Source organism: Camarhynchus parvulus, chromosome 1A, assembly GCF_901933205.1.
Source record: "Camarhynchus parvulus chromosome 1A, STF_HiC, whole genome shotgun sequence".
Taxonomy (NCBI): Eukaryota; Metazoa; Chordata; class Aves; order Passeriformes; family Thraupidae; genus Camarhynchus; species Camarhynchus parvulus.
Window position 1 is genome coordinate 20,014,754 of NC_044586.1, and position 23,743 is coordinate 20,038,496.

Genomic DNA, 23,743 nt, shown 5'->3' on the forward strand with positions numbered 1-23,743 from the left:
AATGCAAAGTTCCTTCAAGTAGCCCTTCAAGAAATGCAGGTTGTCTGGGTGTGTGGGCAGGGCTTGGTCTTTTATTTTTGCCAGGTGAGTTATAAGGAAAATACTGCTTAGCTGGAAAATTATTCACATTGAGCAGCAGGAAGAGCAAATGAAATGAAGCCATATATAACATGCTGTCTAAAGGCACTTTTGAAATACATGATGTAGTAACCTGCCCCACTACAGCCAGGAGATAAAAGGAGAGTCTGCAGGTGGCAAAGCCATCATTGTTCAACACGTTGTTACTGATCCTGGGCAAAAATACACAATAATAAAAAAAACTACAATCTTCCTTAGCTACCTGTCTGTTCCTAAAGTGTCAGAGCTCTGTAATCCTGCTGGTTCGTAAGAGTTTAGGAGCAGTTTATTGGGAAGGTAAAAAAAGGCATGTTAAATGGCCCAAAGAGGGAAAAGCAACCTTATAGATTTTCCCCTTTCTTACTTCCTCAGTTACAAGCTCAGCTTTCTGCTGGCCTGCATGATCACTGGTACTTCAGCAAAGCAGCTATAAATTGCACCAAATTTATACAAGAATGAGCAGGTAGCAATGGCTACACCAGGTGCAACAGCACGAAGGTAACACATTATTACTTCTTGCTCCCTACTGAGTAATTAAAAAAAAAAAAAGTCACACAACAGCCCACAGGAAAAAGGAGTACTTCTGTTTCAGAGGGCTATATTCAAAATGACCCAAGCTCAGGCTGGCCTAGAATGAAGGACTTGAATTTTAACTCCCTCATGCTGCATTGTAATTACAGTATGGAGATTTCAACATCTGTTTCCTTTTCTCCATGTTTCCCTGAGTATTGGGTGTTACTGCAGTGAAGTCAGCAGGGAGGCCTGCTGGCATTATGTTAGTCTGTTAATTTTCTATAGAGGAGCACTGGAGCATTTGTTCAGACAACAAGTTCAATCTCTCATGCTCAGTGAATACACGAACAAGCAAAGATCTTGCTCCTCTGATGTTTAATCAGCCCTCTCAAATTTCATGGATCAGCTGTAAATAGGAAGATTTCCCTCCAGTGAGCAGGTTTTGTTGTTTGTCTCCAAACAGTTAAAATGTAAGAGAAAAAAATGCTTTTGCTTGTACCAAGACAGGAAGACCACAGAATGGAAAACTTCCGCTTAACTTTGAAAGACGGGAAATGGCTGGTGTTGGAAAGGGAACAGGTAGAGGAGGAGTGCGCCAGGGGATATCTGTGGAAAACCAGCTATTCCCCAGACACTTCTTCAGCTCTGTGTTCTTTTGGAGGATGGAGTTCCAGGCTGACCCCTGTGCTCCAAGCCCTTTATACAGTTTCCAAGCACCCACCCTGGTTCTCTACTTCCTGCCTCCTCTGACACTGCTATAAATATCCTGCCTGCCTTTCCTAGGTCCAGAGAAATGCACATTGCAGATAAAACGGATCTGAGGTGACAGTATGAAACAGCTTTTAGACCAGCTCTTGTGAAGGGAGTGACTGTTGGGTCCTCTACTTTATCTTGTGAAGTGTGAGGTTTCTGAGTCCCTTGCTTTAAATTTCTTGAAGAGTGAAACATTCTCCTTATTCATCATGCACACCTCTGGATTAGGGTCCATGGGTGTGTTTCTAAGGAAATTATTTCCTCCAATAAATAACATTCTACATGAGGCACAGAACTGAAAGCTGAAAGAATTCTGGTATTTGGGAGAATGTAGGGTGGGGAAAAGATGGAACTAGTTGAGAGACCACACTGCATGCAAAGTATAGCACTTACAATACTGAATATCTTAAATGCTTTGGTGAGGTGGATCAGTCCAAGAGGAAATAAAAGAGTGAAGTGATCCCTGGGGCACTTAAATAGCCATCATGTACAGTACTTCAATAGCCACAAAATACCCAGCCCTCCCTTAGCATCCTGCAGGGCTAAAATCACAACCCAGAGAAGCGTGGGAAGACAAGAGCTGCAGTTCCTGTGCAAGAACTTCAGTATTGACAAAGATAGTGCTGGGGTGGGGGCAGGATGAGTTCTTAAGCCCTTTGTTTTACTTTTTTAAATATGAAGAGCAGCACCTGTCCCTTTTTTATTTTTTCCTTTTTTTTTTTTTTTTGTTCCCCAAGGGGTTGGGGATTAAGGATTTAGTTGGTTATTTCCTTAGAGGATCAAGATTAAAAAAGAGACTTCAATAAGTCTCTTTCCATCTTCTCTACAGACAGTATGTTTTCAATAGAATTAAGCAGCTGTCCTGCTTTCCCCCACTGTATAACAGTTTGAAGCTTTACAGAATGAAGCAGAGAAATACAAGATTTTATAATATCAGATAGAACTTCTAGGTGTAATTTAGGAGACTCCAAGTTATCACAGGAAGGTTTTAAGGCATTCAGACAGAAGTTCAACTAGATCAGGTGGCAAATAGCTAGTGACTCTTATCAGTATTTTGCCTTTAACACCTTTACTTTGGAACTAACACACTGCAGCAGAATCTATGATAATGAGTCATTTGCATCATCCAGCGCAGCTGGAGTCCTGGTACTGATAAAATATACCTCCCAGAAGTGTGGTGTGGGATACTCTGACTTTCCCAAAGCTCCCTTCTCAGGCTGTCGTTTTAATTCCTTGTTATTGGAGATTGATTCAATCCATGGAGTTTTAAGTTCCTTCCAAAACTCTATAGAGACATATTTCAACTCTGAAGTCTCTTTTTCTTTATTGGGATGAGTGCCTAATCTACCTCCCACATGCATTCTAAATTGTAGCTATATCTTGAATTTGCCACTGTATTCTGTTTTCCTCTTTCTCTGTTTGACTGGGAGACCAACAGGGTGGAAAGCATGTCCTTGCCAGCCTTTATTCCAATGGCAGGTTTAAATTGACTGAAGAAATGGTGTAGATTGAGAGCATCAGACCGCACCTGTCTGGTGTATCTGGCTGTATGGGAAACAAAGCTTTCACTAGTACCGGAAAGTTTTCAAGCCAATAGGTTCCTTCCTGTCAGTGCAAGATCTCATGTTTGTTTCTGCATGCTCTTCTCACACCGATTTCCTCTAGTACTAATGGCTGTTGGAAGAGCTGGATAAAGGAAAGCACCAGGTCTTTCTTTCCCTCCTATTTCAGAAACTGCTTTCCTGTTTGTCCTTTATGCAGCATGGCAGCTTGGGCTATTGACGTAAACTTTGTTCTTTGTGCTGTTCAAAGCTCTTCTCTTCTGAATTTGACATTCTACTCACATCCTGACTGCTGTTTTGACAGAAAGAAGGAAAGAGGAGAGAACAGGATTCTAGGGTGGTCGTTGTCTTGGCACACCGAGGGATTCACATTTTTGTGAAGGTTCAGTGTTTGTTCATCAAACTGTCATAAGGTCAGCACATGGCAGTATTCCTCCAGTACATACTCCTCAATATATATGTGGACCAATGTTGGAAAGATTGACCAAAGTTGTTATTGAAACACTGTGGTGGTGCTTTGAGGAAGCATCACTAGGTTGCACTGTTGAAAAATATGGGAAAGATAGTTTTGGTTCAAAAAAATATCCAAGACCTGAAAGGGAGAGGAATAATTCAGAGGAGTTTTCTAAGAGTAGCTTAGCCCACTTAGTTCCCTTCTCTGATGAAATCCAGCAGGGCTTGCAGTACCCCATCTTAATTTGGGAATTAGGACCAAAATGCTGATGTATGTGATTTCCCCACTGAATTTTGGACTGTGTCTCTTTATTCTACTTTTTCTTCTCATGTGAACATCACTGCTAGAGTTGCTGAAACATGCTATATTGTCATAAACATACTGAAATGCAATAATGTGGACAATCGTTGTACATTGGGATGAATGGGTGTTAAATAAAATAAAAGAAATCTTGTTTCTGTGTATTCCCTGGGTATTTTTCCTTGCCAAAGACCAGGCACTGAATGGAACTATACACTCATGAGTTAGCTACATGTTTGCCTGCCAATTTAATAGGAAGAGTAAGCACGATCTGTTATGCTTTTACCCAGAAAAACAAAGCTGTGTTTTGGTGAGATTTCACTATAATGATGGTGGTTTCAGATCAATTTTGGTTTTAGAATATATAGGCAGAAAAGCTAAAGCTGACAGAACCAGGCAATGCTGGTCTGCTTTCTGCAGAACCAGTAATGTTTCAGCTATTCAAGATTATATTTCTTCTCTGCCCTGTTTGGAAGGTGACAGGGGAATCCTTAATTGTCTTGTTGTGTTTTCCTTAAAATCCCTTAACAGAAAATGTTACTGCAATCTGAGGCAAGGAGAATGTAATCTGTGGCTGTTTTGCATAGTTGGATAATTTGTTGTTTTTGTTTTTCAGCCAGCTTGTGACTCTCTGAGGCTAATATTGTTCCAAATCTTATTAATAGCAGTCCTTAACATTTTAGAGGTTTTATCTTTTCATTATTATTCATACATGCTCATTTCTGAGTTTGCTAATGTGCGCTTGCATTTCCTCAGCTTCCTTGTTTGTGGAAGGAAGCTGTGGAAGGAAACTGTGCACCAACAGCATGATTTTGTTAACTGGAGTTCTGCTTATCCCACAGACTGTTAGAAGTGAACACGAAACTACACATTGTAAGCCACACCTCTGATTTTTCTCAGGGGAAAAAAAGCTCTGTAACTATTCTTAGTTGGTATATTATGTGTGAAATGAAGTAGTTCCAAGGGGATGAACAACTGCTATTCAGAGGGGAGTACCTTTATGCTTTGGTCTCCTCAGAGCTACAGCAGTTCAGTGTTCTTGAATCAGAGTGTATCCTTGGGTAGGAGCAAATCAGAGCCCGGGCAAGGCTGCCAAGCGCAGGCTTAGACGTGTGCCTCGTGTGCGTGTGTGTACATCTCGCAGTTCGGTGATGACCCCGGTGACTTCTTGAACTTTTAATGACAATGCAGCTGTCTGTTCATGGTGCTAATTAACCCAAAATCTGATTCCTCCCTCCCCCTCGTTATCCATTGCGTGAATGAGATGTGAAAACAAGAAGACGACTTTTCCCGTGCCCTTAGGGCTGTCTGAGCCTGGCAGCAGTGACCCTGCCTGAGCCGAACTGAAAGAGCTGCTGCGCAATGGCCCATACGCCTTTTTAATGGACTATTAAGATTCCACCTTCTCCCCCTCCCTCCAGTTCTGTAACAATTTGGAGCGATATGGCACTTAGGGGAAAACAGCTGCAGGAATAACTTCTCTTTTGGAAAGCCAGAGACAGCTGTTCAGTTTGTAAGTCTAGGGATTCCTCCACTACTTATTTAGGGCCTGATCCCACTCCAGTTAAAATCAGTAGAAAGTTTCCAACTGGGTTCAGTGGGCAGTTGAAGGAAGCAGCTTCAGGAAGCAGCCTGCAGTCAAACAATACTGCTTCAAAATGCTGGAAACAGCCAGAAAAGAAAATGAGAGTAGGAAAGCAGTTATCACAGAGTTGACTTTCTGACTTGCCTGCAGGCTCAAAGTACACGCACTAAGCAGGCTGATGAGGAACAGGTTAAATTAGTGTTTGTGGATCCTAAGTTGCTTTAAAAATGCTTTTTATAGGTCTATGTTCATTTACAGTCTGCAGCGTTGGCAGACTTTTATTGGCACAGTGAATTAAAGGACTGATCTTTGATGTTGAATGCTGATTTTAGTTTAACTACTCTGAAATCATAGGGGATAATGGCTTACTTTTTGAAATTATGCAAGTTCTCAGTACCTGCAGCTCTCATTGGTATGAATTTACTTGCCATGTCTGAAAAATGAGGAGAAAAATGGAATTACTCTTGCTGCTGTTATTAGAGATTGTTGTTGTCACCTGATTTATATACAGTGAAAGAGAAGGCTAGAAACTTGCTGATGAGGGTCAAATTTTCTGCTTCATAGAGAATTTTGAAATGGTAGAAGTTTATTCCATCTGAAATGTGAGGAAAAATTATAAATTGGAGTTTCAGCATGATATTTTCTAGGAAAAGTGATTCAGATACATCTGAATCTAATGTTTTGAAGGATTAATTGAAAATGTCCAATTTGACTGAAGGTGTCTTTCATGTCAGCATTAAGACTTCAAGTGCAGTTGAAGGGAATTGCTGAGGCAGGTTAAAAATAGGTCAATTTTTTTCTGAGAAAAAAATGAAAAAACCAGTTTTGCGGGAGTTGATACTTTCTGTAGAAAATTGTGACTTAAGTAAAGCCATGATCCCTGAGAGGAAAAAGCCTTTCCAAAAACATCCCTGATGGCTTAACAGTAACAGCCTCCCCTTCTGGAAGTGATGATTTTGATCAGGTTACACGCTGCCTCTCAAGCTGGGAGAGATTCCAGTTCATTAGTCCTTCTAGGCCTGTAGTAAGCTTTTTCTGAATGCTCAGAATTCCCTTTAAAATACAAAACTAGCTTTTCCTGAATGCTGAGAATTCCCTTTACAACACAAAACTAGATTCCCTTTGCTTGCTCCAGTCCTTGTCAATAGGCTGTTCTCCTTGTGTTTGCTGCATTAATGAACAAACAATTTGCTTTGTGATTGTGTTGCTGCCAGTGGACTGAGACGAGGTATTTTCCCTTGTATTTCCGTTAGTTCCCTCCCTGTCAATGTTTAAACAAACTTACACCTGTGTTCCAGGTGCGAGCTTAACTCCAGCCCTGAAAAGCTGGCTCTTGGGAGTATGGTTCATTACTTTGCCAAAATAGTCCTGTTACAGCAATGTCTGAGGAGACTGAGACAGGCAGGAAACAGTCAGGCTTGGTGGATACCCTGGAAATGATTACCCTTCTCTGTAAACATTCAGCACTGCCATATCCAGAGAACTTCTGCCTCCCAAACAGTTAATGGACCTTAGAGCATTCAAAAATAGCCATCACTGTGCCAGGGCAGCTGTGAAATGATTACCCAACCACATCTTGTGACCTTTAGGTTTTTTCTAAAAAGTTACAAGGACACCTAAGAACTGATATGGGAATGCAAGTTTGCCTCCTTCAAATTGGAAATTTATGAAAGTTTTCAGTAAGAATTCTTTCCGAAGCTGGCAAACTCCAGTAGCACAGATGAGCTAAGTGACTGGTACATTCACTTCAGAGTGAATCTCCATCAGATTCATATGGTCAGACTTGAGCATTTCCATTTAAAGCAAACCCACTTACTATCAGCACTGTCTAAGAATAAAACAACATGGGTTAGTCTTTAATTTGTATAAATATTTGTTGTGCAAAAAAAAAAAGTCAGCAATTGGTGTTAGACAGGCACGAATAACCATTCAGTGAGTTCTCTGCACTTACACAAGTCTGGCTAAGAGTCATAACTCATTAATATGTCATTGGTAGCACCAAGGATGTATAGAAGCACCCTAGTAATGATACACTACTTCTGGAAATTCATTTTGATTATGGTCTACTGGGTTGTTCATGGATACGAAATTCTGATGAAAAGTATGTGTGAAGAAAGTAGAAGAATTTGGATAGTAGAAGAGTGAGATGCAGTTTCCATGGAACACCTTAGGCTAGTCTGTCAGTAGGACAGTCAAGGAGTTTGAGCAAACTATTTAAGAAGGAAGGTGACTGACCACTGGCTATCTACCTTTTCTGCTGTCAGTGCTCTGTGTCATTGCACAGGGAGAATCCTGTCTTCAGAGCCAGAGGATGCACAGTGTGCAGTATTTGTGTTGCTTATGTAAGGAACTGGTGGCTTTGGTTTTTTGGGGATTTTTTTGATTGGTTGTTTTTTTACCTGATTTCCCCAAAAAATTAACACTGAGTTCTTGAAGCCTTCTAAAGTCAAAAGTGAAGGATGATGCTTTGAAATGCAGTTTTGACAGGGCACTCTGGAAAGTTCTGGATATGTGGGCAGGGACTTCTGGAAAGTTCTGGATAGGCAGGCAGATTAGTCAAATTGCCCTGCTATTGTCCTAACCATGACCTTGTATTGTCCTTGTCCTTGATCTGTAGGCTCCTGGGAACTGTGTTATGTGAGGCTCACTCAGGACTCAGGGAGGTTTCCTACTCGCTTTAATGAACAGTGAATCAGGATCTGAGTGCTACACCTAAAGCTTTACGTGGTGCTCAGACTCCATAAAATTCTTCATGTACCTAAGATCAGCTACATGGTAGTAATTACTGTGATTACAGAACAGACATTAATAAAATGGGCAATTAGTAAATTCCTTAAGCATTGTGATATAACCAGAACTGTGTCATGGATGTGTCCCGTGTATGTGCACAGTCTGCAGATGCTGGCAGCTTGAGAACAATTGATGATGTCTCCAGAATGGTGGGCAAAGATACGCTTCTCATTGGGGAAATTATTTGAATGCAGATTTACTTTCAGGGTCTGGCAGACCAAATACTAGGTCCTGTCAGGCCCAGTGTGAATAGGAGCAGCAGAGCAGTCCCTGTAGGCCTGACCTGGTTAAATATATATACCTCTCTGGTATGGACAGCTGCTTAGCGTGTCAGTTTAGTGCAAGTTTTGTAATGCAGGAAGGAATTTGCAGGCCCACCCAGTACCCTTGAAATCTATACATGTTCCCAAACAGTTCTTCCTCTCTAGCTCCTACGTGCAAAATTGAGCATAAACCATGTGATCAGTGGAGTGTGGCCTCCTTGCAGAAAGCTGGCACCCATCCCAGATGGGCAAGGTGCTGGAGCAAGGAGAGTTCTCTGAAGTAAGTTGATGAAGCAGGGAGTGTCCAGGCCTGGGGCTTTTGATAATCTCTCTTTTGAAAGGTTTACATGGCTGTCAGAGATGCCCTACTTCTAATGCATAGATGAAAACTGACTTCAGATGTTCTCTTTAGTAGGACTGTCTGTCCTCCTCCTCTTCCTCCTGTTGAACTGTTTGGATCTGGTGCCCAGTGGGTTTGTGGATTGCACAGTGAGTTAAGAAAGACTAATAAATTGGCAGATTTAGCTCAAAAATTTTTATATTGTATCCTTAAAAAACACAGTGATGAATTTATGATGCTTGTTAACTCTGGTTATACCCCAAGGGAAATCTAGCACTAAGGACAAAAACATGCCAGTTCTATGTGTCTGGTTTTACAGAAGTTTCATTATTACTTGTAATGCCAAGTAGCATCTACCAGGTTCAAGCCCTGGGCATTCACTCGTCAAGTGCTGGATCAGAACATCTTCCCTCACCTCCTCTTTGATGTATGTGAGCCATCTCTTGGCTGTTTAGTGGAGACAGTGGGTTTGTTCTGAAACCTGATATTAAGCTGCAACACAACAGCCTACAGAAGAAACTACCATAGCCCCATAAAGCAACTTATCTACAACTTTACAGGCTGGGGACTTCCCTTTCTCAGCAGAATTGAAACTTCCTGGGTAATTCATAGTAAATTAAAAAAAAAATTCAGAAGGGTGTGTCTACATTGCCTCTTCAACCTGAAATCTCATTGTGTACCCATTTTGTTGTACACCAGAAAACAACATCATTTGAGAATTGTTTAGTTTCAACAGTACTTTGTTCTTTAATGAGTGCCCATGACCTCAAGAGAAAAAAAGTCTGCCCCATGTGAATCAGAATGGGATTTCGGTGATTGTGGTAGGTTGTTGAAAATATCACTTGATCCATTTTAATCACTTTAGCACTCGTTCTTGCAGTTTATCATCATGATCTGTGGAAATAGAAGATCAGCCTCATTACAGCTGTATCACTAAATCACAGGCAAAGGACATATTTTCTCCTTGCAGAGGCTGCTCCCCTAACTGTATTCTTTAGGCAATTCGTCTCTCATCATATGCTCCAATTTGCTTTCCATGTTACTGCTCACTTGATGGGTTGGGAAACGATCAATGCCAGATGCACATTCCTTTCAGGCAGTAAATGCTCCTGCAGCAGTAAGTTATGTGCACCAGCTTCTTGTTTCATTAAAATCACATATGGTTTCCATTTGCCCCTGATTGGTCTCACATCAGCTCTGCCATATTCTCTGAGTGGAAAGCTTGGACCTGTGGCTCCTTTGAACAATTCCAAAGAACTGTGGGAAACCAGAGCCTTGTCTCAGCCTGGCTTCCCCTGGTCCTCTATGTACTGTGTTGAGAGGTACTTGATCTGGAAGAGAGGGCTGAACTAAATCTTATTCTGTTGCACCAATTGTATGTAGACAAAAGGAAATGGAAAAGGTGTTTTGAGCTGAGTATTGCTCTGAGTCATATACTTGTTATCCACTGTTGTAAGCTGGCTTTGGAAGAGCTTTTGTTTGATAGTTTTGACAACCATCTTTCCAACACTGCTAACCTTGGCTGAAAGCATTTCTGCCTTTGGCAGTTGTCAGAGACACAAAATGAGGCAAAATGCACTCTGCTGAAAATACTCCTTGGAGAATGCACTTTGCTGAAAACATTCTTTGGAGAGGGATGCGAGATGCTTCTGCTGTGCTCTGTGCATGAGACACTCCCTTCTCCTCCCTCCACTTGTATCATTTTTCCTTCCTTTTCTCTGATTCTTGCCTACTGCCTTTTGCCTTTAGCCTGAATTCAGCTTCCAGTGATGATTTTAAAAATATAGGTGGAAAGTAAAAAAAAAAAAGCCTGCCAAAAGGGAGACAGAAAAATGTCTAGTTGGCAGGAATGACATTGTTTTCTTCTTTTATTTTACCACAGTGTTCTCAATGCTGTAGGCACACTCATTACATAGTCCCCAGTGTCTCTGCTTAGATCTATAGCAAACCTAGAATGTTTTGTTAATGCAAGTTGTGAGACTAACTCTGCAATGCTTGTAACTCCAGTAACTCAACTCTGTGCCTGATCTAGCTAATCTCTTATGTCTACCTGGCTTCACTGAATTTAGTAGCTGGTAGCAACAGACAGTGGGTTTTTTTTCTTCTTTCTTTCCTTTAGCTTCTGTGTTTTTCATGAGGTATTTCCTGAAGCTAGTTTTTGCATGCACTAACATCTACATATGGATCTAAGAGATTCTACTTGGACCTTTTAAATGAATATAAATGCATTTTAGATCCATCCATTCTTCCTTCTCCATTCAGTCTTCCTTCTGTATTCCCAACAGTGTGTATAATGGGGAAGCAGGGGAACTAACACCAGGAGTTAAATGCAGGGGAAGTGCTGGGCAGTTGAAGGGAGTTTGAGCAACTGGCCAAGTTGCATATAGGAACCTGAAAGAAATGTCCAGAAGAGAATTTGCAGGTTCTCATTTAACAGACACCTCTTGTTTCTCTCTGATTCTTATGTATTTCAAAGAGTGCTTGGACTTCCATAGGATCAGATGCGCCATACAGGGAGGGAGAAAATGCTTGATACCGCTGCCATCACAAATCACAGAATCACACAGAATCACACATAATCACAGAATTTCTAGGTTGTATCCAGTTAATAAGTGACAGGTGAAATGCCAAGCACTAACCAAGTTCTGCTTGGTTGTTTTATGCAACCTTGTTTCTTTAATTTATGGTCTTGTTGGGAGGACTAACTTTCTCCCAAGTAAAGCCCTTCTAGAGAAGCATATACTCTTTGAGGTGATGGAAGGTCTGACACAATCCAAATCTTGTATGATAAAGATGTATCACTCCTTATTTTGCAGTGTTAGAAGTCAAGAAGCACAGCATGTTGTGCAAACAGAATCTCAGTGGCAAGGAAATCTGCAGGGATGGGATATGTGGTTAATATTTAGCAAGTGTAATTGTGATCAGTTGTTTTATATGGAGCTTAGGCCTGGGCAAACCTATTTAATTGTCTTCCACTTTTCATTGGGGTGGCCTTCAAACAGACTTGCCATGCCACAGACAGGGGAAGTTTTTTTGGAACTGTAAAACAAAGGCCAAAAGTAAATGTCATAATTCTGGCTAGAACAGAGGAAGGAAAGTTATCTCTGTCTTGCTTTCCTGTTTTTATTTAGACTTTCATTGTTAGTTACCAACACACTTGCTGATGTAAACAAACACACGTCCTTTACAATGTGATATTTATGTGACAACTGACTGGCAGAGATGAATGGTGTTGAAAAGGTGCTCTCTCTCTGTTAGTGTTCCTGAGAGCACTTTGAAAAGACAAGAAGTCAAGATTTGGAGTGCCAATAATGGGAACTAGTTTGTTGGTCAGGGTATGAGAAGACGGACACCAGCAGTGAACCTCTTAACTTCACTACTTTTTTTTGCTTCCTTGGTGTTCTTTGGTGATGCTGTATACCAGCACAGCTGAATTTGACTTCTTCAAAGACAAAGCAAAAGGGGTTTGGTTTGCCTTTTTTGGCTTTGGATGAAGGTCATGATGGAATGAGGCAAAAGAAAGCTTCTCCGTGGTATTTTTTCAGGCTTCTTGTGCTTTGCAAGAACCCTTCAAATTCAACACTCTGATTTATAAAAGAATTCTGTTTTGGTCATGGAGGAGGAGGCAACTTTCAGTAGTAACAGATCATCAAACTGGCTGGAGGCTTCTGGTTTTTTCCCCTCTTCAGAAATCCGCTGCTGTGATCAGTGTTTCCCTCTCGTCTCTGCTTTCCTGTGGAAGTGGAGGAATGGGTGAAGGGCTGCTATCTATTCCCTCTCCTAAACCAGGCACCAGGTACTTGCTGCTCATAGAAGCCTGCAGCCACCGGGTAATTTAATAGAGCCTCCCAAAAGGCTGCATACAGTTGGGCCACACTTACAGTTCAAAGGACAAAATCCACCTTTAGTTATGGTCCTCTGGTTTTAGGGCAACCAAGAGTGTTGACAGTAATTGCTAACAGATCAGCCAGGGCAGTGGGAAAAGGAATGGATCTTGTGAGAGTGAGCAAGGGAGACAGCTATTCTATCTTAGCAGCACCATCAGCACCAGTACTAGAACATCTGTGTGCAAAAGCATCCTGCCTTGACCACATTAGGGACACCCCCATAAATGACACTCAGTAGTGTGTTAGGTATACTCAGAGAAGTCTAAAACATACCAGCTGCCTTAGCCCTGTGTGATGTGAGCCCTCTAGCATGTACCAGCACAGAAAGGAGTTCTTGTGAGGCAGATCAAATGAGAGAGCTGCTAGTAAAGCTGGTAAAAAGGTCTCAGTAAATTGCTCATGGAAGTGAAGCCTTGTATAGTCTTTGGATAAATAAAATGGCAGCCATCCTCCTTGGATAGCATATCATGTGGCTGGTGTTAAAGCAGTGTTTTTAAGTGTTGGTGTAATCAGTGGCCTCAGGACAGAAGGAGCTTCTCTTCAGCCTCCCAGTCACATTGCTGCTCCCTATATATTTTATTTGGCCGCTATGTCAGAATAACTTGTCTGGATAGAATAATTTGTCCCATGTGTCTCCATTAGTAAACAACAAGTCCTCCACATCCTTCACTCACTTAAATGCAATGAGCATGCATTTCAGCCAAAGCTCTCACGTAAAATTACTTATATTGCACACCAATAAAATAAATCCTTGAAACAATAATGAGAAGTGTAGCAGTTGTTACCCTCCTGAGCTGTTCATGGTAATTGGTCACGAGGGAAATGGGTTTGGAGCAAATCCTGGTCTCTGAAGGGTGTGCCTCCATTTAAAATGCTGTTTATGGATGACAACCAGCCCACTTGCATGAAAGCTTCTGGTTCTCATGGTGCAATTGAGCAAGCAGCTGGGATTGGTGGTGTTAGCCTGGGTCTGTACCGCTGCCCTCTCATCAGGGGAAGGTAAGATTTGGGACAGGGTCACCATCTAGTGGCTGGTCCCGATAAAGGACACGGGCTGAATTGAACCGGGACATTTGGTGTTGCATATCGGTGGGGAAAACGAGCTGCCACACATGTAGTAGTTACTGTGTGCCTGGATGGAATTATTTGGTAGCTACAAGTCTTTTCACCACGTTGTTTCCTCAGCTTGGCAAATGCATGTTTTAATCTCTGTTTTAATCTCTGTTTTTCTGCTCCTTGACTCATGCAAAGAATGCCTTCTGCCATCTCAGATGTAAAGTCAATGTCCTCTTCTGCTTCATGCCTTGCCTTTAGGCCTATTCTCCCTTGAATCCTTGAGAAAATGGCCACAGAGTAAGTGATAAGGTTAAGAGTACTTGAGTTAGATATGTGTGCATATGGGCAAATATGTTGTTCCTATTCTGATTTGTTTGCCTTTGTAGGACCTCATCCAGGGACATTTGGAAAAGATCTAGGTGATTTTTGCCTGTATTTATGAGAGTTCTTGCACCTGCAGGCAGTTTGTACCACACTAGAGATGCCAGTGAAACACAAACCAGTAGCTGCTGGCACTATACTAGTCCTGCCAAATCTGAGCCATCTCTGTTTTCCTAACTACCAAGCTAGTTTACATTAAAAAAATGCAAACAAAAACCACAAAAAAGCCAAGGAAAAGAGATAAATACACTAATAATTTGTGATACATTCTTAGATGCATTTCTTGAATACTCAAACACAGCAGGTTATTATTTTAATTATTTTTTTAGAGTATCAACTAAAAGCCTGGTTTCCTTCCTCTCATGAGGGGATGTTTCCTCCTTCAATTTTTAAATCATGTCAAATGTTGAGAAGCAGTACATATGTTTTCTCCTCTTTGTATCATGGCATGGCTGCCATGCTTATCTTACCAAGATTTATATCCTTGTCTAATTTAGCTTTTCATAAATAATTACAAATCACTCATGAGACCTTGCCAACTGCTCCAGTCCCACAAAGTGACCTGACCTGAAACCCCAAAGTACTGAGAAACATTCATCTTGGAGTATTTTCATAGGCAGTGCTTCAAAGGAATTGTGGTTTAAAAATATGCAGCTATTTTGGTGACCACTTGTGTGGGATAAAGTTCCCATCAGTAATAGCAGGACTGTAATAGAGCTTCAAGGAGAAGGGAGGAGCTCAGGAGAGCAGTCACAGCACCCTTTGCCTCATTCTGCTCAAGAAGTAGGATCTGCAGCAGTAAACAGTCAACTTCATTAACTTAACATGGACTGAATTTGCAAGAGAAATGCTGTAAATTTCAGATAAATTGCAGGGAGTGGAAAGTTCTTCTGGCAAGTAGGCATGGCCCCTGCTCAGTCAGGAGCAATGTTCTTTATTTTCTGGCCAGGTGTGAAGAGTGGCCCAGCCATATATCTGGAGAGTGGTGGCTTGAAGGAGCAAAGATACGGACTGGGAAACACGTGGCTGCAGGTGTGCAGCGTGGAGCTCTGCTCTGAGCAAGGTGTACAGGTGGCTCTCGTGAGTGGAGCCTTAGGGGGTTGAAGCTACACACGCATGAGCAGTTCTGAGCAGTTCTGTCCATCCAGCATTTCTCTCCAGTGGCTCAGAGGCATCTCATCCTCAGGGACAGGAATTTAACCTCACAAATTACAGGTGATAGACCTAACTTGGAATGTTCTCTGCTACTGGCTAACAGGTTGTTTTTTCCTTTAATATGGGAAAAATTGTGCAGGGTGGGTTCTTTTTTTTCATTTCTAGCTCTTCAGTGAAGAAAAAAACTTAGCTAGAAGTGTTACCATCGGAGTGATAAAGGCACCTTCTCTGAAAAACAGAGGACTTGACCCTCTTACAAAAGGCTTGAAGTGATAGCTCACACGAAGGTTTCTCATGGCTTTTCTAGTTCAATTTGCTAGGATGGTTCTCCAACTTTATTAGGGAATAGTAATAGAAAAATACAGACCCTCTACTTGTTTGCAAGGGTATTATTAGTTGAAATCAGAATGCTCTAATGTAGTAGTAGAGATATGCATTTTTAATATTTGGTGAAGCTGTTGGTTAGTCCATAAATCAAAGTTTTTGTCTGAAATGGCTGTGGTACCCTAACTAGAAGTCAAAGGACTGACAAGCTAGGAGTGAAACACATGAAGAAAATGTTTTTTTAGGTATTTTGTCAGCAACTGAGAATGTGCTTGTCATCTTATATGCTAACTATGTTCTGGTTTGGAAACCCTAACATTTTGTAATACTGACTTCTAGTATATTTCTTATAATTGTCAATAAGATATAAATTTTTTTTGTTCATGTTACATGTGTTGGGCAAACACCAGTTTTTTTCAATTTCAGTGTATCAGCAAATGAAGATAAGATTTTTGACACTCTCTGCTATAGACTCCAGTGTTAATGAGCTGTCCTGGAATTCACAAAGCCTTAAGGAATTATGTTCTTTCTCACTGACCCTTGGACAGTCTGGTTTCTGTAGCTTTGCTGGTGGTTGGGGGCAGCAAGTGGAGGAAGCTAGTTCTTTAAAGATATTTGCGGTCCTCAAGCACACGGTTCAATACGGCTACTAAAATTTGAAGATGAGAGTAAATTGAAGTTAGAACAACTTGTTAAATAGAAGAATCAATAAAATTGCTTTTACTGCCATTGGGAAATAGAAGTTTAAAAAAAATTGAAGTTTTACACTTAGTGAATGAAGGTTTTGTTGGTTCTTTGAATCAAAGCCAAGACTGTCCTACCTAGTTTAAAATTTCTTTGACAAGTCTGGCTGAAGCACAGGATAGAAATCAGAGCAGAGTGGATTTGTCTTCATTTCACACCACCCTCGTGGAACAAAGTCCAGGAACTGGTGTGTAAAACCAGACCTATCTATTCCTTCAAATCTGTTCCGATTATTCCAAAAGTTGGGACAAGCTTTTTGTCTCCTTAGTTGGACCTAGGTAGTGAAAAAAATCTTAGTCTTCTCTTTTTCCCCATTCCTTCCAGTGGGCTTCTACAGATTTGAAACCTAAATAAACTAAGATGCAGCAAGATGCTTGTTTAACGTCCTTTATATTCAGGAAAACGAATCCCAGAACTTTGTTGCTACTGTTAGATAGTGCTGTAATGCAAATAACTCACTGTATTTTCCTGCTTCCACCTCTTTGGCTCATTTCTATGCCTCCCTGCATTTTTTTTTGTTTTCTGTGATAGATTAAAATGGATAATGCCTGCCTGTCCCTGAACTTTGCTTCTCCACTGAGATGAGCAGGTAGTTGAAAAACTTTTTCAAAGAGGATCAATAAAACAATTTTTAAAATTTTCTTTTGTGTGTGAGTGGAATACCCCAAAAATGGATGAGCGAGAGAACCCTTCATTGAGCACTGACTGTAAACTTCCCACTAGATTAAAAAAAATCCTTATCTATGGGATGTCAAAATCCTTATTTGTGGTGGGTTGGGCTCAGCTGACATTGTTGTGGTGTATCTGTGGTACACTAGCAGTACCTGTGCCACAGAGCACACACTGCCCCTTGTTATCCGTGAGGAAATGCAGTGCAATGTACATAAGATCTGATGGGTCAGCTTTAGTTTGTCTTCCAGGTAACTTCTGGCTAGCCTGGCAGCTTTCACTGGGCACTTGGTGGTTGCTGAATGATCCAGTTTGCACAGTAGCTTTTTGTTCAAGGGAGCATTTGTTAGTTTTGTGGTACCTCAGAGGTGGCAGCTGTACTGAAATCCCAGATATGAGATATTCCAGTGCCCTGTACTGACTTGTTATGCTAATTGGGAAACAGAAGCTGCATTGGGCACACAAAGAACAATGTAAAAGTACTATCCTATTGAACATCATCCTGTGTCTTGAGAGTTAAGTCACTACAAACTTTGCTTGGTGCAAAGATTTTAATCTGTCTTGGTCCCAGCTACAGTCTGCTTTGCAGATTTCAGTGGCATTTAATGACAAATAATGCTTGTTCTTATTCTTCATATAGAACTGGATTTCCTCTAAATAAATACCTGCTTTGCCATCCCTTTTTACATACCTTCACTATGTGTGAGACTTAGAGTAAATTGAGAGGAAGGTTGACCTGGACTTTTGTTTATTTTACAGGATAACGTATGTAAACAGTTTTGGTTTTGGTTTGTTTTTTTTTTTTTAAGTGGAGGATATAGCAAAAATGTTGTGTAAAGTTGTCTATAATTTGCTGTATTTTTCTCTCCCTTATGACAGTGATCCGAGCTAAAGTGGTGGGGAAGAAGCTCATGAAAGATGGGCCCTTTGGAACAATGCGATACACGGTCAAGCAGATGAAGGTATGTTTGCAGACATTTCCCATGGGCTAGGAGACATGGTAAGGAATCTAATTAACACATAATAACAAACACTTTGAGTACTTAACAGCACCTCCACTTTTTGTACTGGCCATACAGAAGGGAAGGAAACAAGCAATTGGTAGAAACTTGCCTGAAGAGGGGAAAGGAGCAGGAAGAGATCATTCCTGACATACAGTGCTGAATACCTGAATTCTCCCATTATTTTAAGATTTCTGGTAGTAAAAGATGCCAGATGGTCTTCTCTAGGTACTGAAGAAGTGTTTTGTGTTCAACATGCACAGTGTTAGACTGGAAATGCCAGCTTTTCCATGCAGCACATTCATTAAGTCCAAGAAGGAAATTATGGTAGGGGGTCTGCCAGCCTTTGGGAGAGTGCTCGTTTTCTTCTTTCCTTGCTTTCTTTGTGACCACTAGTTAGGATTACAGCATTTTTTCCATGTACAAAACAAATGAAAATCATATAGTGAAGTCTTTATATAAAGCTAAACAGAGCGTTGTAGCTTTTAAATATTGTCAGCTTAGAAGAGCTGAAGTATTGATTCAGAGATGAAAAGAGGTACAACTACACCAGTTGCTCGATTTCTTTAGTTTCTTTCTTCAGAGCTCTAATTATTTGCTGCACAAACTGCACTCAACCTGCTGCTTTGGACTTAGGTTTTTCTTAAACTGCCTCCTTGTTATGTAATGCTAAAAATCAGCCTTAGATTGTTTTTCTTGGCAGTGCCATTCCAGTCATAAGACTGGTTTATGTCTTTAGGAAAAAAGAAAAAAAAAAGAAAGGGAATGGAAAAGCTTGGCAGAGACTGCAGAAATCTGAAACATATTAGACAAAGTAAAGGTTCAGAAAAAAACAGTCGCTTGCCTTGTAACAGTAACTCTCTTTATAAGGCAGTTTATAGCTAAGCACGAAAGCTGGGAGGAGGAGACGCAAAGCCTGTTTCATAAGCTGTCGCAAAACCATGCACGTAGCCAAATCTGGTCCTAGCACGGCTTTTCCACAAGAGTGGAATGCCTGCACTTTGAATAAGAGGGCGTGAGGTGCTGGGCTTGTTAACTTCCTTAAAAACCTTAAAAATTTCTCTGCAAGATTCCAAAGGAAATATACATTTGTAAAAAAAATAACAAACCAACAACTGGTTGTGTTGGCAATAATGAGACAATACTGCCACTTTTTTTTTTTTTTAATGGCTGTTGTTGGCTTCATCAAGCTTGCAGCACTCTGCCTTTCTTCTCCAGTTTTGTCACTCTCCAGCTCAGCAAGTGTATCCTGCTTCACAAAACTACTCAGTGTCCACATGCTGCAGTGACTTCATCAGCTTCTCTTTCTGATTTCATCCTGGTTTGTCCAGTACCACTTCTTTTCCTCCTTCTCAGCCAAGAGTTTGGTGCTTCCTGTCTAACATATGACCATGAACAGTGATCTAGAATGATGGTAGTGCCTTGAAATGAATTACTGCCCTATTAACCACTCAGAACAGTGCCCCACTTCTAATTAAGACACCTGAGCTTGTCACGGCTGTTTTCATTGGGTTGTTCTGCAGCACAGGGCCTTTCTGCAGGAGCAGTTCCACAGTGTTTTTTAGGAAGTTATGTGTCCAACAAAAGCAAGTGGGATTTTAAAAAGGAAATCGTATGTTGGTCAAACTGCCCTTATGTCTGCTGCTTAGATGGTGGGATGTTGCACTGGACATTTAACTGTGACCTTTGGCAGGAAGGAACCTGAAGCAAAGTGCTCAGTAGGACTGGAATGTCCGGAGGACAAAGTTCTTCATAAACAAACAAACCAACTGTCTTCTTTGGAAACCCTGCTGTCTTTCTGCTTAGAGATTTCAGTATAAGGAGGGATTTAGATCCATACAGTGGGGGAGTTCTGAGTGACACAGCAAATTTTTCCCATTGTTTACTCCAATGAAAGCTAACTCTCCTCCTGCTGAAAAGAGAACCAAGGAGGCCTATGGCTCTGCACAGCTGTATGGGAACAACTCTGAAGATAAAACTAACATGTCAGTCTGCATAAACCCTTCTGCACCTGCAGGTGAAATATAAACAAGCCGTTTAGTCTATCAGTGTGTGCTGAATTGCTGTGGAAAGCACTGAAAGCCTTAAAGGGCAACAAACCATCTCTGTAGTCCTTTCACAGGCTCCTTGGAGTTTGTGTGTTAGATTCTTGATCTCACTAATATTCCTGAACTCATTGCTGCATTTCACAACTAAACCAACTTGGGGCCTGGACTGGAGCACAAGATCAGCCCACAGGGACAGAACAGTGCTGGGCTTTCTAGAGTTCAGGTTTGTTGTCTGAAGAGGTCTTGTGCTTTTCCAAGCAATCTCTGCCTCTCCCCACTGCTTTCTCAAATAATATAAGAATGCTTTGAGATCACGTGTCATAAATCTGCACAGGAGTAATCTAACCCCTACATGTTCCGTGATCTTGCAGTGCATTCTGAGAATGGCCCAAGCCTATTTCAGGAAACTGCAAAGGAAACGGGGAGATAAGATGTTTCTCCTCCATGAGCACAAACAGTCCTGGTTGACCATGGCAGCACCCTGCACAGGCGGCCAGAAGGAAGGAGACTTTCTTGGTTTGTTGCTTATCTGTAAAATGAGTCTATGGGGGGAAATGTGATAGTCCCAAGAGGAAAGAAGTGGGGTAGGATTAATTTAGTTTAATTTTAGACAGACTAAAATGAGGTGTTGAGTCTTTCCTGCTCTCTTGATTGTCAGTGGGTAGAGAGAGGAATCACCAAAGTGTAATTCAGCCCACAAGTTGTAGGCAGCTATTTTAGGATGGGCTGAGTTGCTCTGGAGGTGTCTGTTCTTGGCATTTGACTAGAGAGGATGCCTAACTCCTGTGAATTGCCTATATTTTAGGTAGCTGAAGGTTAGGCAAGGTGTGACTCCCAGCTCTTGGTATCTAGTGCAACCTCACAGGGGAGGGATACAGGGAGGAACATCATGAACAGTTTTACAGGTTGAAGTCGTTTAAGCAGCAGGAACCACCACAGGATTTGCCTGTGCATTTCTGAGGCAGTATGGAGGCTGCTAAGGGGAATGCTGACACAGATGGAAATAGAGCAGCACTAGCAGACATCACCATGTCATGCTTGCTAATACTTTATTCGCTGTTATTATGCTTCCAAAAATACACATTTGTGGGGACAGGAGAACTCTGAGGGTAGCAATTACGAGAGAGGCTAGCTTTATGGGTGGGTTTCTTCTGACTGGTCTAACAGCACTTCTAAGACATTTTGTATATTCAAAAATAATGCCCAAGGTATTGTTTTATTGAACAGTGGGCATCTGTAGAAGAGTCCCTCTTGCCAAACTTTCTTTTTCCTTCCCTGAGAACCAAGGTCCTACTGGTGAATTTTGTTCAGTCATCAGAGGATGTGGGAGGCCCTGTCTGCCCCAGCATGGGTTCAGTCAGCGTGACAGTGGATCCATCGATGTGGATCACTGAGGGCTGGGTGGAAGTGCTTTTTGGGAGGCTGAGCATGCTTTCTTTAGGAGCCCTGACTGTGGTGGCCCTGATGGTAATGTGAACAGGAAATTAGGTCCAGGAGCTGAAAAACAAGCCCCAGTTCAGCATCACTGGCTACTTCCTAGGCAGTCATGTTGGGCTTGATAGCTTAGAAGATGTGAAAAGTGATGGCTAACAGTCCTGTAGGAAGTCCTGAGCAGCTTCCCAGGGGAATAATTAGGGTAGCTCATAGCCCTGTGGGCAGCAGGAAGAAAGGGCTCCAAGTGTACCTGCTCACATGCAGACCTTATAACAGAGATGCTTAATTAGCCCAACATGAGCTCAGCGCTGTGAGCGACTGATCCCTTGCACTGCCATGCACAGTGTGCAGCTCTCTGCAGTGTTGATAATGCACTGCCTGGAGGGAATGGGCAGCCCCAGCTGTTATCTTAGCTCATTTTATCTGCTTAGATACTGTTATCTGAGCTTCTTGGTGTGACACCCACTAGAGAGGGGTCTGGACACGTGACCTTTATTCTATGTGCCTTTCCTCACAGTACCCTTGGGAAGGAAGAAACAAAAGTGTGCTGAGGGCTAAATAACTCATCCAAGGACAGACAGGATGCTTGTGCCAGAATCTAGATCTCCAGCTCTGTTGACTGGATTGGAAAATCTGAGTAGGTCATCCAATACCAAGAAAATTGCAGGGATAAAGCAGAGATTAGGTAAAGTTCACTTCTTCCATCTCCATTGAAAGACTTTGGCCACTTATGGATACAATGTCATATTTCAAGCATGATCTATGAGTTTTTGTTGGTATAGTAGGATTAATTAAAAAAAAGTACTTTGCTTGCATATTAGCTGGGTATAGAAGAAAGGCTGGAAAATGCAAACTCTTTAGTGTGTCTTTTACTGCACCCAACAATGCTGTTACTGAGTTGTGACACTGTTGCAAGGTCATACTGATTAGGGGAATCTAAGGAGAAAAAAACTTACCTGGCTGACATTCCATAGATGCTCCAAAGATAATTTGGCCAATCAGCATAGCAGAATTAGTAGTAGTTTCTTATGGTTTTATATTAAGTATTTGGGCCTAGCATAAAGTCTGTTAAATTAACTGATGTTCTTCCACAAAGAAAAAGATTTGTTGTTTTTAAAGGAGGTAAGGGCATGGTGAAATATACTGGAGTAATGGGAGACTTAAAGGGATAGAATGCAGCCTGGAGAAGAATACTACAGCTTAGGTGACACAGCAGCAAGGATCTGTAGCTCTGGGATTGTTTGGGATTTTCTGATCCTCTTTTGCCTAAATAATTAATATTTACTACTAAACTGAATGTGCTGTCTATCAGTAAAGATGAGAGAGAAAAGGATAGGCTGGGAAATGCCAGGAAACTGATTCTCTCTGACTTGTATTATTTCTTCTTTAACTTCTAAATATTGGCCATTCGTGGAGTTGGCAGGGAAAAAAGAGTCACTGAATGCTTTGAAAAGACAAAAAAACATATTTAAAGATTAAATTCTCAGGAAAATAATCCTCTGTGTTTCAAAAATAGGATATGTTTAATGGGTCCAATGTACACATGTAGTGGTTGTTTCATTGCTATGCAAAGACTTCATTATGCTGCTAACAGGTGGACATGAGTTTCTCTAGATTGCAGCAGTAAGGCCAGGTCAGATGGGGACATGTGCTAATTTCTGACTGAATCCAATTGCCAGTATATCTGTGGGCTCATGTTTCAATTAAACTGAGCTGCAAGAAAGATTATGAAGATGGAGGAGGAGTGCAGAGGAATTATGTATACATGATATTTTCTTTATGGCGCCCATCAGTATGGGACTAATTTTAGAAATGGTGTAGAATTCAATGTCTGCATTCACTGAGTTAGAGAAACAGTAAGTCCTTGCTGAGGTCAGCAGGAGTTGCGTGTGCTACACGTTTGAGAAGGAGGTGTCTGGCTTGATGACTTAGATCAAGCGCCAAAGGTTTGAAACTCTTACAGCAACAACACTGGAAAATAGGGTAATTGTTTAAAAGAAAAACCCTTTAGTTTGGAAGAAATTGTTTAAATCACATAGAGAGAAAGATTCCAAGCTTGAACTAATTTTATTTCTCCCTAATTTTGACCTTTATAAGGGGGAAAAAAATGTTCAGGATGTTGGCAGAGCCTGCAGCATTGGCACTTTGTTCAGTCAGTGCCACTGGAACTAATATGAATGGGAAAAACTGGTCCCTGTGCTGAATTGCAATGGCTTATTAGCAGGTGTTTTTTCTGCTTTACCAGCAGATCTGGTAGGGAGACTTCCATGAGTCCAGACAGTGTCATTATTCCTTCACTCTTGTAAAAACCAGAAAATTTATTGCTTACCACCACAAACTAGGAATGTAGATTGTAAAGAACCTTAA

General features: G+C 41.3%; 2 protein-coding genes across 6 annotated transcripts in view; one reads left to right on the plus strand and one right to left on the minus strand.

The window, feature by feature from the left end:
- SYN3 (synapsin III) overlaps positions 1-23,743 on the minus strand; it is a 199,848-nt gene that overhangs the window by 98,426 nt on the left and 77,679 nt on the right. The window lies entirely within an intron of this gene.
- TIMP3 (TIMP metallopeptidase inhibitor 3) overlaps positions 1-23,743 on the plus strand; it is a 37,433-nt gene that overhangs the window by 7,774 nt on the left and 5,916 nt on the right. The window contains exon 2 of the mRNA XM_030960738.1: positions 17,773-17,855. Within this exon, the coding sequence (XP_030816598.1) occupies positions 17,773-17,855 (83 nt within the window). The remainder of the gene's footprint in view (positions 1-17,772; positions 17,856-23,743) is intronic.